Here is a 15,034-nt window from a genome sequence, read left to right as displayed (position 1 = left end):
TTTGACCTTCTTTTTTGACCTCACCAGCCAGACTTTGCACCAAATGAGTGTGGACAACTCGGGATTTTTGAAGCTATTCGCCGAAACTCCAGATGATAAGAAACGCATCTCTCTCCTCCATTATGCCTACTTTCATGCCAAGAATTCCAGCGACAAGGAAGACAGCTGGGAGTCTCTCTCTGGAACTGTAACTACTGAAAATCATGGTTTGGAACGCCCAATTTTGACTCTGATTGCGGACGACATACAGTGCATGGAGACGTCAAACTTCTTGGCTGAATTGATCGCTTGTTCGGCCTACAAGTCGTTCGCTAGTCGCACCCACCCGAAGCAGGTGCAGAATTTGGTGAAGATGTTTCCCTACACTTCTTCTGCATCGGAAGGAGACATTGCGAATAGAGGTTAACAATTATTTATTGGCCATCCTATTTTTTGAAGAAAAAAAATAAGATTAGTTCCTAGTTCAATCCTGAAAAATTGAAGAAAAAGTGATTTAAGTAAATAAGAATATCATTGGCAAAAATTTACCACTAAAATCAAGTTTTTGAGTAACATAAGAGTACAATCATAATTATAAAGGTTAGCTAATGAATGATTGCAAAACTTTCTCGCTAAATGGAAAGTTGCGAAGTACCGAAAAAAATATCAAGGCAGTGACTTCAGTGATCTTGCTGTAGACTTCTTAGAAGAAAATGGAATTTTCTTGCTTTATTATTACTCTATTCTAGATTATAGCAAGATTTGCTTTTAATTTGCAAAACTTTTGCAAGTTTGCTTTTTCATTTGTCAAAAGTATGCCAGATTTTGCATTCATCTTGCCTGCTTCTTGTCAGATTTGCATTCCATTTGCAGGAAAAATTATCAGTTCTCTTGTTTTGTTACTGTGTTTCTGTTTAGATTGTGCTCAGTATTTGTTCCGGGACAAAGAAAACAAACCAGTTTCAAGTGGGGGTGGAGCTGGAGCAGAAGGGGGAGAGGGAGGGGGAAGCAATGTGGATGGGGGGAGACCAACAGCATTTCACATGGTGGGAAACAGTATTTCCGAAGAACGAAGTCTACTCGTAGCTGTTGCATGCACACGAATACCACAGGTTACTAAGCCGAAGGTTTTCATGGCCGAAGGACCGAATATACGAAACTTTTCGACCAGTTGAATATCCTCCAAAGTGTCCTAATCTTACTGATTTTTTCTCTTGCTTCTTTCTTAGTTAACAAACTGAACTTTGATTGATTAATATGATTTTCAGTCATTCGGTCCTTCGAAAAAAATGAACATTGCTCTGTTTAGGAATTGGCCCATCAAAAGGAATTGCTTTTGAAAGTTGTAAACAGAAAAATATTTTTCTACGACTCAGGTTGCTGAAAAAAATTTCAGTTGACTTGAAGCTATTATACGGCTTTTCAGATAAGTCAGTATGAACTTTAATGGAAATAGTCATAGAGTAAATAGTCATCCGTTGATTTTTGATAACTTGAATTAAAGAAAAAAATTTGTCTCGTAGGTCGCAGATTACTTTGGGCCGAAATGTCCCAACCAAAAACTGTTCGCTGCCACTGCCAAGCTGATCGACAAAGCTAAACACGAGAACGCGAAACGAACCCTCAACGACATTTTCAACAGCGACTCCAACTGGAAACGACTCAAAAACGGGCGACTGTCCTTCAAACATCTCTCGTCTTATAACCCTAGTGGAAATCCGCCCAAAAACAGGGGGAAATATCTACCAAAAAGTTCATCTTTGGTGTTTCTGAAAAATAACAAAGGTATAATTCTCAATTTGGAAGCCTTTTTGACTTGTAATCAGAGCTCAATGTCAGATATGCATTTTTGGTCCAGTAGAGTGCTGAAAAGCTTTTAGTTTTCAACACTCGAACCACAAATAAACGTCAGATGGCTAGATTGGATCGAGTGGTTAATCAGATGAAATCCTTTTTTTGAAATTCAGAGGATAATGAAATCAGACTGCAACAAAAAGCAGCTAAACTACTTTCTCGGAACCTAAGAAAATTATATGAAAGTTTTTGCTGGCAGAGTAAAGAGTAGACCAAGAGTGCATAAAAATGAGAGTCAGTCTATGTGATATTTTATTAAAGACCATGAAAACATAATTCAGACTTGGCAGTAATGACAATAATTACATGGCAGTTTAAATGAGAGTAATTACACGATGACTAAAAAATGATAAGAAAAAACCATCCCCTCCACCCCGATCAAAAATCAAAAAGCAATTCACGAATGAATAGAAATATGACTCAGATTGCTTTCCATTCTTGGTTTCAGCTAAGGGTGCTTTTCATACTTGATCTTCAAGAACGCTATTTGGTATTTTTAAGCTATTTTCATTCAATTTGGAGCTTATTTTTACTCAAATCCCGCTACATACAAAATGGCTGATGTTTTTGTTATTTAAAAAGTTTGCCATAAGTTATTCATTTTTACAAATATGACCACGTACACGGAAGTGTTTGATAAATTATAGAGACTATTTGTCGAAACTTTGTAATCCAGCTTTAAGAAAATAAAGGCGTATTTGCTTCAGATGACCAGAAGTGTCCCATACTTTGGTTCAAACTCTGCTCCTTCATTCGAGAGTTGAGTGACCTCAAAAAGAACACTGCCTCTTCAAGGTTCTACACCGAAAGTCGAGACGCCCTAGTCGAAATGTGTGAAGTGTTCTGCACGCACCTTATGCAACAAGTGCACTTTGTTCTTGAGTCCTTCTGGGAACTTTGTGAGATGGGATCATCGGCGCCCTATGTGCCGCCCAGAAATAGCCAACAAGGTGTGATTTGTTCTAAAAATGGGCTGAAAACTCTCAATCAACGGGCGGAACCGAAAGAACGATTGCTGCTGGAGTGTTTCCTCAAAACTCAAATTGCGGTGGAGTCGTTGGGGTTCGAAATGCCGCCAGCCTACTCAGACTTTGTTTTTTCATTGGGTACGTTTTCTTGTTTTTAAGTGAAATTTTTGACTCCCTACTTGAAAACTTTTCACATAGCACGAACAAAAAAATTCTAGTAAGCTTCTCTTTTTCATGATTTTATGACAGTTTTATGTTAAATCACAGTTTAGTAGATAGTGAGATATCTTACCAATGTGGTGAACTCGTAGAATATTGTTTGTCATAATACACCGCCTATAAATCACGTTATCGGTTTTCGGGGGAGATGTTAGTGCAACTCCTTAGTATACAAAATTAGATCTTAATTCTACTCTTAGTTTCCTTGGTCTCAATAGATCATATGTATAAACATTGATTTTTTGAGCTTGAGGTTGACATTAGTTTCTTACGATCAGTCGGTAAAAAGTTCTGAGTACCAACCAAGTTGCATAAATAAATTTGGAGCAAACTTTATAAAAGTATAAAAGGAGTGGTAGCAAGGGTACCGTGTTCGTCCAGAAGAAAAAATCAAGTTCAATTACTGATGAAAACTCATCAGTTTCTTAATTGAAACCAAATACAACTAAAATTGTGAGCTGACTTGATCCATGGGAAAAGAAACAATTTTAAAATCTCAAAATAATTCGTGCGCTCACTTCGTTTGCAATAGTTTTTGCTTCCAATTTTTTGAAACCCATTAGCTCTCATGTTTTAATAAGATTTTTTAAGTACTAATACTTTGTTAAAGTACAAATGTTTGAAATTAACTCAATTAGCATTATATATTTTTTTCGGTCTATGCATATAAAAATTACCTCTCGACTTGTCATATTTTTGAGGCTAAAAATATATAATGCTAATTGAGTTAATTTCAAACATTTGTACTTTAACAAAGTATTATTACTTAAAAAATCTAACTTGAGGCTGATAAGAAAAAGTTCATAACAACTCGAGAATTATTTTATGGCTCTTCTCCATTTTCCTCTACATTTGAATTTCAGTTTTGAAAATCTAATGTCACGGTGTAATGAAATTTTTCATGGTGAACAAACTATTTACTGTTCTTCATAACTTAGTTGGTAACATCACGCGTTCAGCCATAATAACAACTAAGACAAACAAACGAAAAAACAGAAATTTGAAACGTGGGGGAAAAGTAGAAAACAGCCTATTTTTAAAGCAAAATTCCGGACAAGTATTGTTTTTCGAAGTTTACCAAAATTTACTACATAATGAAAATTGCCAAAGCATAGTAGCTAAATACAAATTTCAGAGTAAGAAAACGTTGACTAGAAAAAAGCTGTTGCAAACGAGGCGATTGCACGTAATTCATTCTAATTTTATAACCAGTGTTTTTATCCGCAACCAAAGTTTCAAAGTTTGTCTGGTTTTTGTTCCGACTTTCGTAACAAAGTAAAGGAAAATTTGTGCTTGGTGGGATTTTTTTCGACTTTTTATTTCAACTTTTTTCGACTTTTTAACTAGCTATTTTTGATGGATTTGTTTAAATATCATTCAAAAACTTTTGATGTCCTGAGTTTGAACTTGAAAAGATATTTCATCTGTGATCATTTTTTTTTAATAATGGGGGTTTAAATATTGTCATTTTGGCTCTTTTGCGACAATTAACGCGCAATAAATTTCGCGCTATTAACGTGTAGGCGAAATTTAGTCCGTCTTAGAAATCGTTCCAAATTGGTTGCAGCAGGCTGTTTGCCGTAGTTAATTTGTTACTAGGAGCGAAATCTATCACGTTGTACTTTGTATGGCATGTGAGGCAATGATTTTTACAAAAAACTCAAATTAAAACAAGACTGCTTGTATCAGGGCGAAACCCTGAATGTTCCGACTGTCTTTTAAGGTCTATGGAGCAGTAATAACTTGAAGATGCCAAAAGTAATAAAAAGTAAACTGAAGATTTTTTTAAATTTCACCCCACACGCCATATAAAGTACAAAGTGATAAATTTGCTCGTATTAACATATAAATTAAGGCAAACAGTCTTCCTTCAACTAATTTGGAACGATTCCTAGGACGGATAAGATATCCGCTTACGTGTTAATAGCGCGAACTATATCACGCGTTTTTGTCCCAAAATGGCCAAAATGGCAATCTTTAAGCCCCCGTAACTTTACCAAAAATGATCACAGGAGAGATATATTATCAATTTAAGGTCAAGATAACAATACCTTTTGAATGATAAAAAAATTCCGTCAAAAATGGCTAGTTAAAAAGTCGAAATTTGTCTGAAGAAAAAAAAACCCACCCCGAGCACAAATATTCCGTTACTTTCGTATCGAAAGTCGGAACAACAAGACTCCTCGTATCAGGGCGAAGCCCTGAATGTTCCGACTGCCTCTTAAGGTTTATGGAGCAGCAATAATAACAAAAAAAATTAAATGAAATAAAACAAAATGAAAATTTTTTTCTTCTAAAATTTGAAATTTTTTATGAAAATCATTCCCCCACACGCCATATAAAGTACAAAAAGATAGAATTCGTTTCTTGTAACAAATCAATTATGGCAAATAAGCTTCGTTCAACCAATTTGGAACGATTTATAAGACGGATTAAATCTCCGCGTACGCGTTAATAGCGTGAATTATATCGCGCGTTAATTGTCCCAAATTGGTCAAAACGGCCAAAATGGCAACCTTTAAACCCTCATATTTTTACAAAAAATAACCACAGGTGCAATATCTTTTCAATTTTAAGCTCAGGACAGCAATACCTTTTAAATGATACCAAAAAAATTCCGTCGAAAATGGCTAGTTAAAAAGTCGAAATTTGTCTGAAGAAAAAAAAAACCCACTGTCAAAGGTGATACTTTACGCTAACATTATAACCTCTAAGCTATATCAAGCTGCTGATGTATGTTTATGTTAATTTAAAAATACCTGCCAAAAGCGCAACGGCTTTTGGTAGATTTAGAGAGATTGTACATTGTCTAATTTTGATTAGGAACCAATCTGATGAAACTAATCTTAATTCAACCTTTTTATTACCTCTTAGCTTTAGCGTAATTAACTTAATCTTTTATTTAGTCTTAAATAAAAGCCTACAACAAATTGTAGGAATCTTAACCCGACCTGTCTTAAATTAGTCTTAGTTTAAGTTCAACCTTTAACAACCTTAGACGGTTTATCCTAATTTTTTAACATGGCGCAGTCAAACGAGTCGAACCTACGAGGACTAGAGTTTTTTTGGAACAACACATCGAGTGAAAACCAACACGACTGGGAAAGGTGGTCGGAAAAGTTCCAACTAACTACCATCGCGAAAGATTCCGTGGAGTTTGAAGATGTAATCAACCCACCGGTAAGAACCGAATTAGCATACCCAATGGCAGAACCAGCGGAACCATCCGATGATCAATCCCGCCGGGCGGGAAAAGAAGAACAACACCGAATAGCTATCCAGAATTACAACGAAGAAATGAGAAGGAGGAAGGCAGAAGACAATGCAAAATTCAACGGACTTCAAATCGGAGATATTGACAAGAAGTTAAAATCACAATTATACCTGGCTCTAGGAAGAGAAGGACAGAAATGCTTCTCACATAAAAATCCTGGAAAAAGAATACTGGATATTAACTTTGCTGAATTCTGGGAATTACTCAAAATTACTTTCATGGTCACTACAAGTCTAACATACGAAAAATTTAAATTCGTTGGTCGGAGACAGAAAGAGAACGAGTCTTTAGAGAAATTCCATGAAATATTATCCGAGTTAGCAAAAAATTGTGAGCTGGGTGAGCTCGAGTCTGAGTTAGTCACAGACATCTTTATGCGAATCGTAATAACTGCCAAAAGAGACGGATCAGTTAAATTAGCATTAAACTCAAAATTACTGAATGAACAGATATTTCGCAATAGATATCAAATGCCGAATCTATTTGAACTAATTGATAACGTCTCTGTCACCATTAGCGGCCACGACGAAAAAAACATTTGGTTCTCATCGATCGATCTAAAGTACGCATATAGTCAAATGCCACTTTCAAAAAAGGCAAGTAACTAATGTAATTTCAACATCGTGGGGGGAAAAGTAACAGGCTCTTACCGTTTTTAAACCAGATTCTATGAACTAGGCGATATGTCTAATGAATTTCAACTCAAAATGGACCATCTGACGGAAAAACTACCAAACACTCATTGTTACCTTGACGAGATCTTAATGACTACCGTGGGTAGCAAGGATGAACAGAAAAAACTAGTTATCATCCTATAAAAACGCTAGACGACAAGGGATTAGCCACAAAATGGGAAAAGTGCACATTTTTGACTCACAACATAGAATGGTTGGGATTTAAAATCGATGCAAAACAAATCTGACGCTATTAGAAACCTGAAAGAACCAAGCTGTATCAAAGATATAAGATCATTAATGGGATCTATTACCCAATTCAACAAGTTTATACCAAATTTGGCGTCTTTATCAGCACCGTTTAGATAACTAATGCAGAAAAAAAACAATTCAAGTGGTCCACAGCGCACGTAGAGGCGTTTGAAAAGATTAAGAATGAAACTTGTAACACGGTAACGAATTATCACTTTGATGTAAAACTGAATACCCAAGTGAAATGCGACGCATCTCATTTGGGACTGGGCGCGTCCATCGAACAATACCATCGGGGGAGTTGGAAAACCGTAGCGTTTGCTAGCAGATTTTTAAATGTTGCTGAATTAAAATATAGCAGCAATGAACTTGAATTGCTGGGCCTAGTGTGGGCATTGGATCATTTTAAAAACTATTTACTGGGCAAACAATTCTCAATTCTAACAGACCATAAAGCCTCAATAGGAGCACTGAGAGACGACAAATACACTAAAATGGCACAATCACGTCTCACCCGTTGGGCAGACAAATTACTACCGTTCGACTTTACCGTCGAACCTTTACCGGGGAAAAACATGGGGTTTGTTGATTACCTATCCCGACACCCATCGGGCAAACCCGTACCGGTCTCTCTCGACGATGAAAAGTTTGTTATCGCCTCGGTAAATCAAATTAGTACATTCCTAAGTTTCGATCATTTGATGCCTAGAAATTCGTAGTCGCAAATAAGAAATAAATTCTCTCAACATTTCTTAGCACATGACGTCACACGCTGCAATACGATTGGCCAGTCGACAGATCATATGACCTGCCAAGAATTAGAACGTGAGAAACGAACTGCTAACGCCGATGAAACTTTTCAAGCTATAGTTAACTTTTCCAACTTTTCAGTGTGCCAAAATTCTCACTCGCGAACGGAAGATTGTGACTCACCCTGCAAAATCAATGACTTTTTTACAAACTTCAAAATACTGAAAGATATGGCTGAACAACTAGAACTTATTGAACAGACAGAAGACTCTATAACTGAAAATATGGATACTTTAACACCAAGTACTAGCAACCCGTCGGATAATCCCATAGAAGATCACCAAGTAAGAAGAAAACAGTCAAAATTAACATATTCCCATTCTCTTGGCCAGAAATATTCGATTCGAAATTTATGTCTCTATTATCAAAACAAGATCTAGTACTGAAAAAATAATTAAAGCAATTGAGGAAGACCGCAAACAAGATATTCTACAAGTGGGAAATTACTATAAATCGTACTTGAATAACTTACACGTCAGCGGAGGATGTCTTTATCTGGACAATCGACTAGTTATCCCGGCATGTTTAAGATCGACAATGCTCCACCGGTTACACGAGGCCCACCCAGGCCAGTTTGCAATGAAGAGTCTGGCAACCCAATACATCTGGTGGCCAAAAATTTATCGTGAAATCCAAGTCCACGGCGAAAACTGTATTGAGTGCGTTAAGGCAGGTAAAAACTTGCAACCTCTTTCAAACCATAATACCCTAGGGAAACTCCCAACGGTCGGAGAACCAAATCAAGAAATGGAATTAGATTTTGCTAGTCCGTTACCACAAGTATGGGGAACAAAAAATACATATTGGTATGCGTGGATACATTTTCAAAATTCCCTTCTGCTCAAATAACATCCAGCACATCGGCAAAATCTATCATAAACTTTCTTAGCAAATACATAGCTCTACATGGTATACCTAGAACTATCAGAACAGATCAGGGAACTGGTTTTATCTCCAAAGAAGTTAGAGAATTTTTCCATGAACATATCATAAAGGATATATTTAGCCCTGTGGGTGACCATAGAGCTACTGGATTAGTTGAACGCTTAATTAGAACCATTAAGGAAAGGCTCATGGTTATGGCACAAGAACGCCCAAAACCATCACTACAATTTGCCTTACTAAAGATAATAAAATGCCTAAGAACGATAACACAACAGTCGCTTAACTGCTCTCCCTTCGAAGCACACTTTGGTAGATCCCCAAATACTTTCTAGCATAATTTAGTCAAATCACCATCCTCAGATAACCTTGATTGGAACAAAACCCTGTTATGCATAGATAAGGGCCGAAAACTCATGAGTCGAGAAAGAAGACACGACTGGGACGCCCCCGATGATATTGAGGACGGAGATCTAGAGGAGAACTCATCATCCTCGGAGGATATTGCTAATGCTGTGAGATATGTCCTAACCAGTGCTGGGTCTCCAGTGAAAGTGCTCTCCCGCGCAGTGAAAAGAGATGCCTTGGGCAAAAAAAAACTCAGTGCTGAACAACCCGCCGGGTAAGACCACTATATATAGAAAAGTTCAGGATAGATCGAAGATTAAACCATTCTATAAAGAACTCAAGGAGGAAATAGAAAGAGAGTCAGACCACACAATTACTCTAAAAAATGGAAAAATATTACGTAAATCTGATTTAGCCATGAAAAGACAACCAGCCCTGAAGAAATCGAGCCCGAGAAAGAAAAACAAATTAGTCAAATTCTATGCAACAAAATGCCTGAGGAAGACCACGAGACCACAAAGAAATGTCGGGTTCAAAAGTTCAAGATCGACTCAAAAGAAAAGAAACCTCCAGGCTAAATTTGAAGAGCTCGATATTGCGAGGCGGAACGCGGCGATGAACAGTTCTCGAGAGACACTCCTTAGAGAGGAGGAAGAGCATTAAAAAAGATTGAGATTCCCGATCGGCCTCGAAAGTGACCACGAGTCAAGCCCGTTGGGCAAACCCTACCATCCAAGAATTGGTGGAAACGAATACCGAGCGACGAACAATTCAACAGAAATCTCATCAGACGACAACGCTAGCGACCTAATTTCACTAAAGGAATTAAAGACCAAAACTGTAACTGATCCAGAAAAGTCAGTAGAGTACCTATCACCAGATCAAGCAGATCTTAAGACCGAAATTACGGATCAGACCGATCCGAAAGTAGAAAGTTCCGAATTTCCGCTGATCGATCTTGACGCTGAAGACAATAACACAACATCTCATCCAAATTCACCACTAATCTTCCTGGACAGCCACGAAGAAGCAGACAAAGATAACAAAGACAGGCCAATTTCTTTTGAAAATCCCATTACAGAACAAATTGAAAAGATTTCCCACCCGATCACAATCGCAGGAACAGAGGAACAACAACCAGAGGTTATTTCTATCAAGACAACAGCGAAATTGTCCGGCACTGCAAAGAGAAAAGCTTCATCACCAGTGAAATCACCGCCCTCTAAAAATTTGCCCGGTATTTACGAACGACATAACGCCAGACCTATGCGAGTTAGACATCCACCAACAATGATGGGGGAGATAGTGTTTACTAATGTATTAGACATATCGGATGAGAAGTTAGACGTCCCAACACTTCATCAATTTCACACCCCACCATACTACCCGACGATTGAGGCAACCTCTATCGAAATGGAGAGTCATCAAAATGACGTGGTGGACTTAACAACCCCGACATCACCGTCGACACCGGATCCGACGTTAGTGGATCTGCTAGAAGAAAGCTTTGGAAACTCGAGCGGTATATCCAGCTGCTAGCCCACTCAAGAAGGTTAAATTCAGCCCCGAGGTCCACACTACTCGATTTCACCCATTGGGCCTACCCTCCGAAACAACTGAGTCAGTATCTAATCCAATTGTTCTGGATCCAGACTGGCTAAACTCCTCTTCTATCATTTCAGCGATAGAACTGTTAGGACGGCCAATGACGCTTGATGAACTTCGAAGATGGACAATTAATCGAGCCGCAAACCGGGACACAATTTAGATCTGCTGAGGTATAGCAACCTGGTCATTAAAACTCAAACACTCAGCAAACTCTCAGTCAGTAACTTTTTAAACTTTTTCTTCTAGTATTTTTTCTTCTTGTTTCTAATCTATGTTGCTCAGCATTATGACGCAGTTATAGTTATACCGTACTACCGGCCTAATACGCCACAATCGGATTATCTCGAGATACCTTAATTTGTAACATGAGTCACATAATAGTACATTTATTCAATTATCAACCTTATCTCACCCATCGGGTGCTACCGTGGTATATTCTTACGTTAATTTGGGTGCTATCATCTCGCCTACAGAGTCATATTGCGGGGCTTCTTTTCCGACCAGCGTACCCACTTATCCATTCCCGAGTCCGAACAATTTCGTATGTAACGACAAGCATATATTTTAGTTAGTCTTTCATAACCATCAGGTGCTAACGTGGAATGATCTCATGATTGATCATCTACCTTAGTATCATGCTATTATCATGCTATTATTTTGCCCTTCGGGCTTTCGTGCGGGGTTTTTCCGACCAGCGACCCATTCATTTACCCCGTGTCCGAACATTCCTTTTGTGTGTTGAAAGTATAGTATAACCAATTTTTCGCGGGGAATGTTAAAGGTGATACTTTACGCTAACATTATAGCCTCTAAGCTATATTAAGCTGCTGACGTATGTTTATGTTAATTTAAAAATACCTGCCAAAAGCGCAACGGCTTTTGGTAGATTTAGAGAGATTGTTCATTGTCTAATTTTGATATGGAACCAATCTGACGAAACTAATCTTAATTCAACCGTTTTATTACCTCTTAACTTTAGCGTAATTACCTTAGTCTTTTATTTAGTCTTAAATAAAAGCCTACAACAAATTGTAGGAATCTTAAGCCGACCTGTCTTAAATTAGTCTTAGTTTGAGTTCAACCTTTAACATTCTTAGACGGTTTATCCTAATTTTTTAACACCCACCCCGAGCACAAATATTCCGTTACTTTCGTATCGAAAGTCGGAACAAAAACTTATTTTATTTTTTTTACATTTAATTTTTCCACAAAAACTTTTAGATTTTAAATTTGTAGAAGGAAAAACGTCAGATGTCATGCAAAAATTTAAAGGCAAAAGTTATACTTGTCATTCAAACTGTTTAGCAAAAAATCAACGCGGCAAAATTGCGCCTGTCGCATTCCTTTTTCTTCGGTCCCAGCGGTCATGGTTAACGAAGGTCTCATAATATCCGGTTTTGGTCGCGACACTCTGGAAACTCCAAATTTGGTCGCTGTAATTAAATCCAAAAACCACATCTAGGGCTTGGTCTGTTCGAAAAACTTGTTTATGTACCAAAATTCCTTTCTTTCATTCAAAAAACCAGTCTGTTTACACTGAGTAGTTTCGTATTGTCACAGCTTGTATAGTCACTATAGTCTCTGCAAAAATCTGACAACGAGTAATTACACAGTATTCAGTTTTTGAAAATAAGGAACGGAAAAATTGAGACTGTGATTTATACTTTTTGTCTCGAAGTTTTTGGGCTTTTAGCTAGCAATTTTTTACGAAATTTAATATGTAGTATGAAAGATATTGATGTTGTGTGCGAGCTCTATTATCAGTTTGAAATTAGTCAACTGCCATTTGTGTCAATTTTAATAAGTTTTCATGGGCTCTTTTTCATTTTCCCCTCATCTGACATTGGATTTTTAAGATTGCGTGTGGAAATCAAATATGTTGGCATTAACCTAAAGATTCCGTATGCTAGTTTTTGCAAAAACCCGACATTGCAAGTCAAAGTAATACAAAACGCAAAAGTTGGTCGGTGGGAGAAGGGGATTGGAAGCAACAAGAGCTTTATCGGAATTTTAATGAATCTTATCCATTGTTTCGGAATCTTATCCATTGTTTCGATGTGATATATGTCGAATGCGATTTGGCCAACAAGATTACAAAATAAGAACGTGTGATCAATTTAGATAGAAATTTATCCCTTAAACACTCCTTCTTGATTTAATATACGGTAACTTCTGCTTATAGGAATCAGATCATACAGTCTGTCCTACTTCAGCGCCATGTTAAACGGAGGAGTGTTCAAGCTGTCTCCACATTCTTGCAGAAGAGTCTTTGAAGAGTTGGATGAAAATCAAGGCGTGAACGATCAATCTCCGTCTTCAAACGATGACTCATCATCAAAGCAAAAGGAAGTGTTTTCATTTAAACACGACATTCTTCTTAGATACGACTCTTTGTGGTTAGTAGCTTCATTAAGAAAATCTTTTAACATGAGTTTTTGAAGTTTTGGAGCTAAACCTATAACATCAACTCAGGGTTGGATTCAGGATTTTTTGACGGCAGTTCGGCCCCATATCCCGTCAAGAAATATCCTAGATCCACCCTTATTTGATGAATGGGGGTCGGGCGGGAATTTTCAATAAATTCTTAAAAAATTCGTTATTTTTTATGTACTCTGCAATTTCTTGAACTCTCCTAAAGCTTCAAAAAGACTAGTTTTTAACAAAGAAAGATTTTATACAGCCGCCGAAGTTTTTAAATGCCTTTTTTTGGCAATAACTGGATCTCGAATTCCTCAAAAGGGAACGTTCTTCTAAATCTGCTCCTGCATCAAGTGCAACCTAAAATAGCTCCATATAAAAAACTATAACTCAAATCACCAAATTTTACTTTTAGCCCTCTAGCAGATATTCAAACTGTTGTGAACTGGGAACCGGGCAAGCGAATTTGCCAGGAGATGGCACTGATGAAAAAACTATCTGAAGTCACCGGCTATTTCGACCGCGGACCCCTACCTGCTCCCCCGAACCCCTTCCCGTCATTCGGCTCATCCACATCTCTCGGCAGCTCCGAGAGCAGCGAGAGCTTCGACAAAGCCGAGAGCCCCGAAGGTGGTCCCTCTGTACCTGTAGATTTAGTCAGTGAAGCCAGGACGAATTTCAGAGCGTACATTTCGTCTAAGCTGGGCAAAAACAAGGCATCCCAATATTTCGTCACGCCGCCTCCGGGTGAAAATACCACATCTCAAATTGACGACAGTTTGTGGTTCTATGATTAAAGTGATTACGAAGCTTTTTTTTATTCATTACTTCTCGAAATATTTATTTAGATAAGTTATAAACTGTTAAATATCCATGAAAGTTGATGAAAGTTTTGAATGGCCACCAGTTTTTTGTTTTAGAGTTTTGTGTCAAAGCTGTGTGAAATCTTTTCTAGTATGTTGTTAAAAGCGCGTTGTCTCGACAGGATTTACTAGTGAATCAATTATTTGACAGTAAATCTATACCAACGCTGGAAACTCTCCGGAGCAATTTGAGAAATGATGATCGCATTGAAAAGTTTAACATTTTGCAAATGACAGTTTTGCGGAAACAGAAAACAATTCGAAGGTGCAGGAATTTTATTTATGGTTGTTGTATTTGCCCGGAAAAAATACCCGATTCCAAAATTTTTCCTAGAAATTCTTACTCAGAACATTAAGTTTTTATTTAAGAAATAGAAACTTTGTCTCTGGGAGTCTTTCGTGCGCAAAAGATCATAGGCGCGAATTCTTTGAACAACCAATTAGAGCTCAGAATTGAAAAATTCGAAAAAAAAGTATCCCAATAAGTTCAGTCAGTTTTGGGCAGTTTACTGGGCGTTGATTGGTTGAGAGTTTTCGTGCATTCGGTCTTTCGCGCGTGAGAACAGCCACATACTTCTTCACTCAAACCGAGAAACTTAAAATACCTGCCTGCGTAACAAAAGTATAAAAGAATTATAAAATTTAAATTAAAAAAAAAAACTGGATGCAAAATTCATACATTCGATGTCATTGTAACTCCCTTTTTTAGAACATAAATAACGACAGTCTTTATTCTTATGCAGTGAAATAGTAAATGAATTGGTGTATAAGAACGCCTGATATCAGAATCGAGTCAAAAGTAAGTCCTGCGCAGTAGTTTTTAGTCGTGACGTCAGTAGTAGTATTTTGAGGCCAATTTTCCTCAATCTCGTCATCAACTATGTG

At 37.6% G+C, this 15,034-nt stretch overlaps 1 protein-coding gene across 1 annotated transcript; it reads left to right on the top strand.

The window, feature by feature from the left end:
- Positions 1-14,195, top strand: LOC134855977 (uncharacterized; the record flags this gene model as incomplete). Its single annotated transcript, XM_063872343.1, is given in 6 exon segments — positions 1-401; positions 898-1,091; positions 1,503-1,764; positions 2,541-2,939; positions 13,051-13,264; positions 13,702-14,195. Coding segments are annotated over 6 exon segments (1,852 nt in total), but the record flags the coding sequence as incomplete, so codon positions are not given.
- Between the last annotated feature and the right edge of the window lie 839 nt (positions 14,196-15,034).

Source organism: Symsagittifera roscoffensis, unplaced genomic scaffold, assembly GCF_963678635.1.
Source record: "Symsagittifera roscoffensis unplaced genomic scaffold, txSymRosc1.1 SCAFFOLD_587, whole genome shotgun sequence".
Taxonomy (NCBI): Eukaryota; Metazoa; Xenacoelomorpha; order Acoela; family Convolutidae; genus Symsagittifera; species Symsagittifera roscoffensis.
Note: the sequence above shows the minus strand (reverse complement) of the source record. Positions and strands in the feature narration are given on the sequence as shown.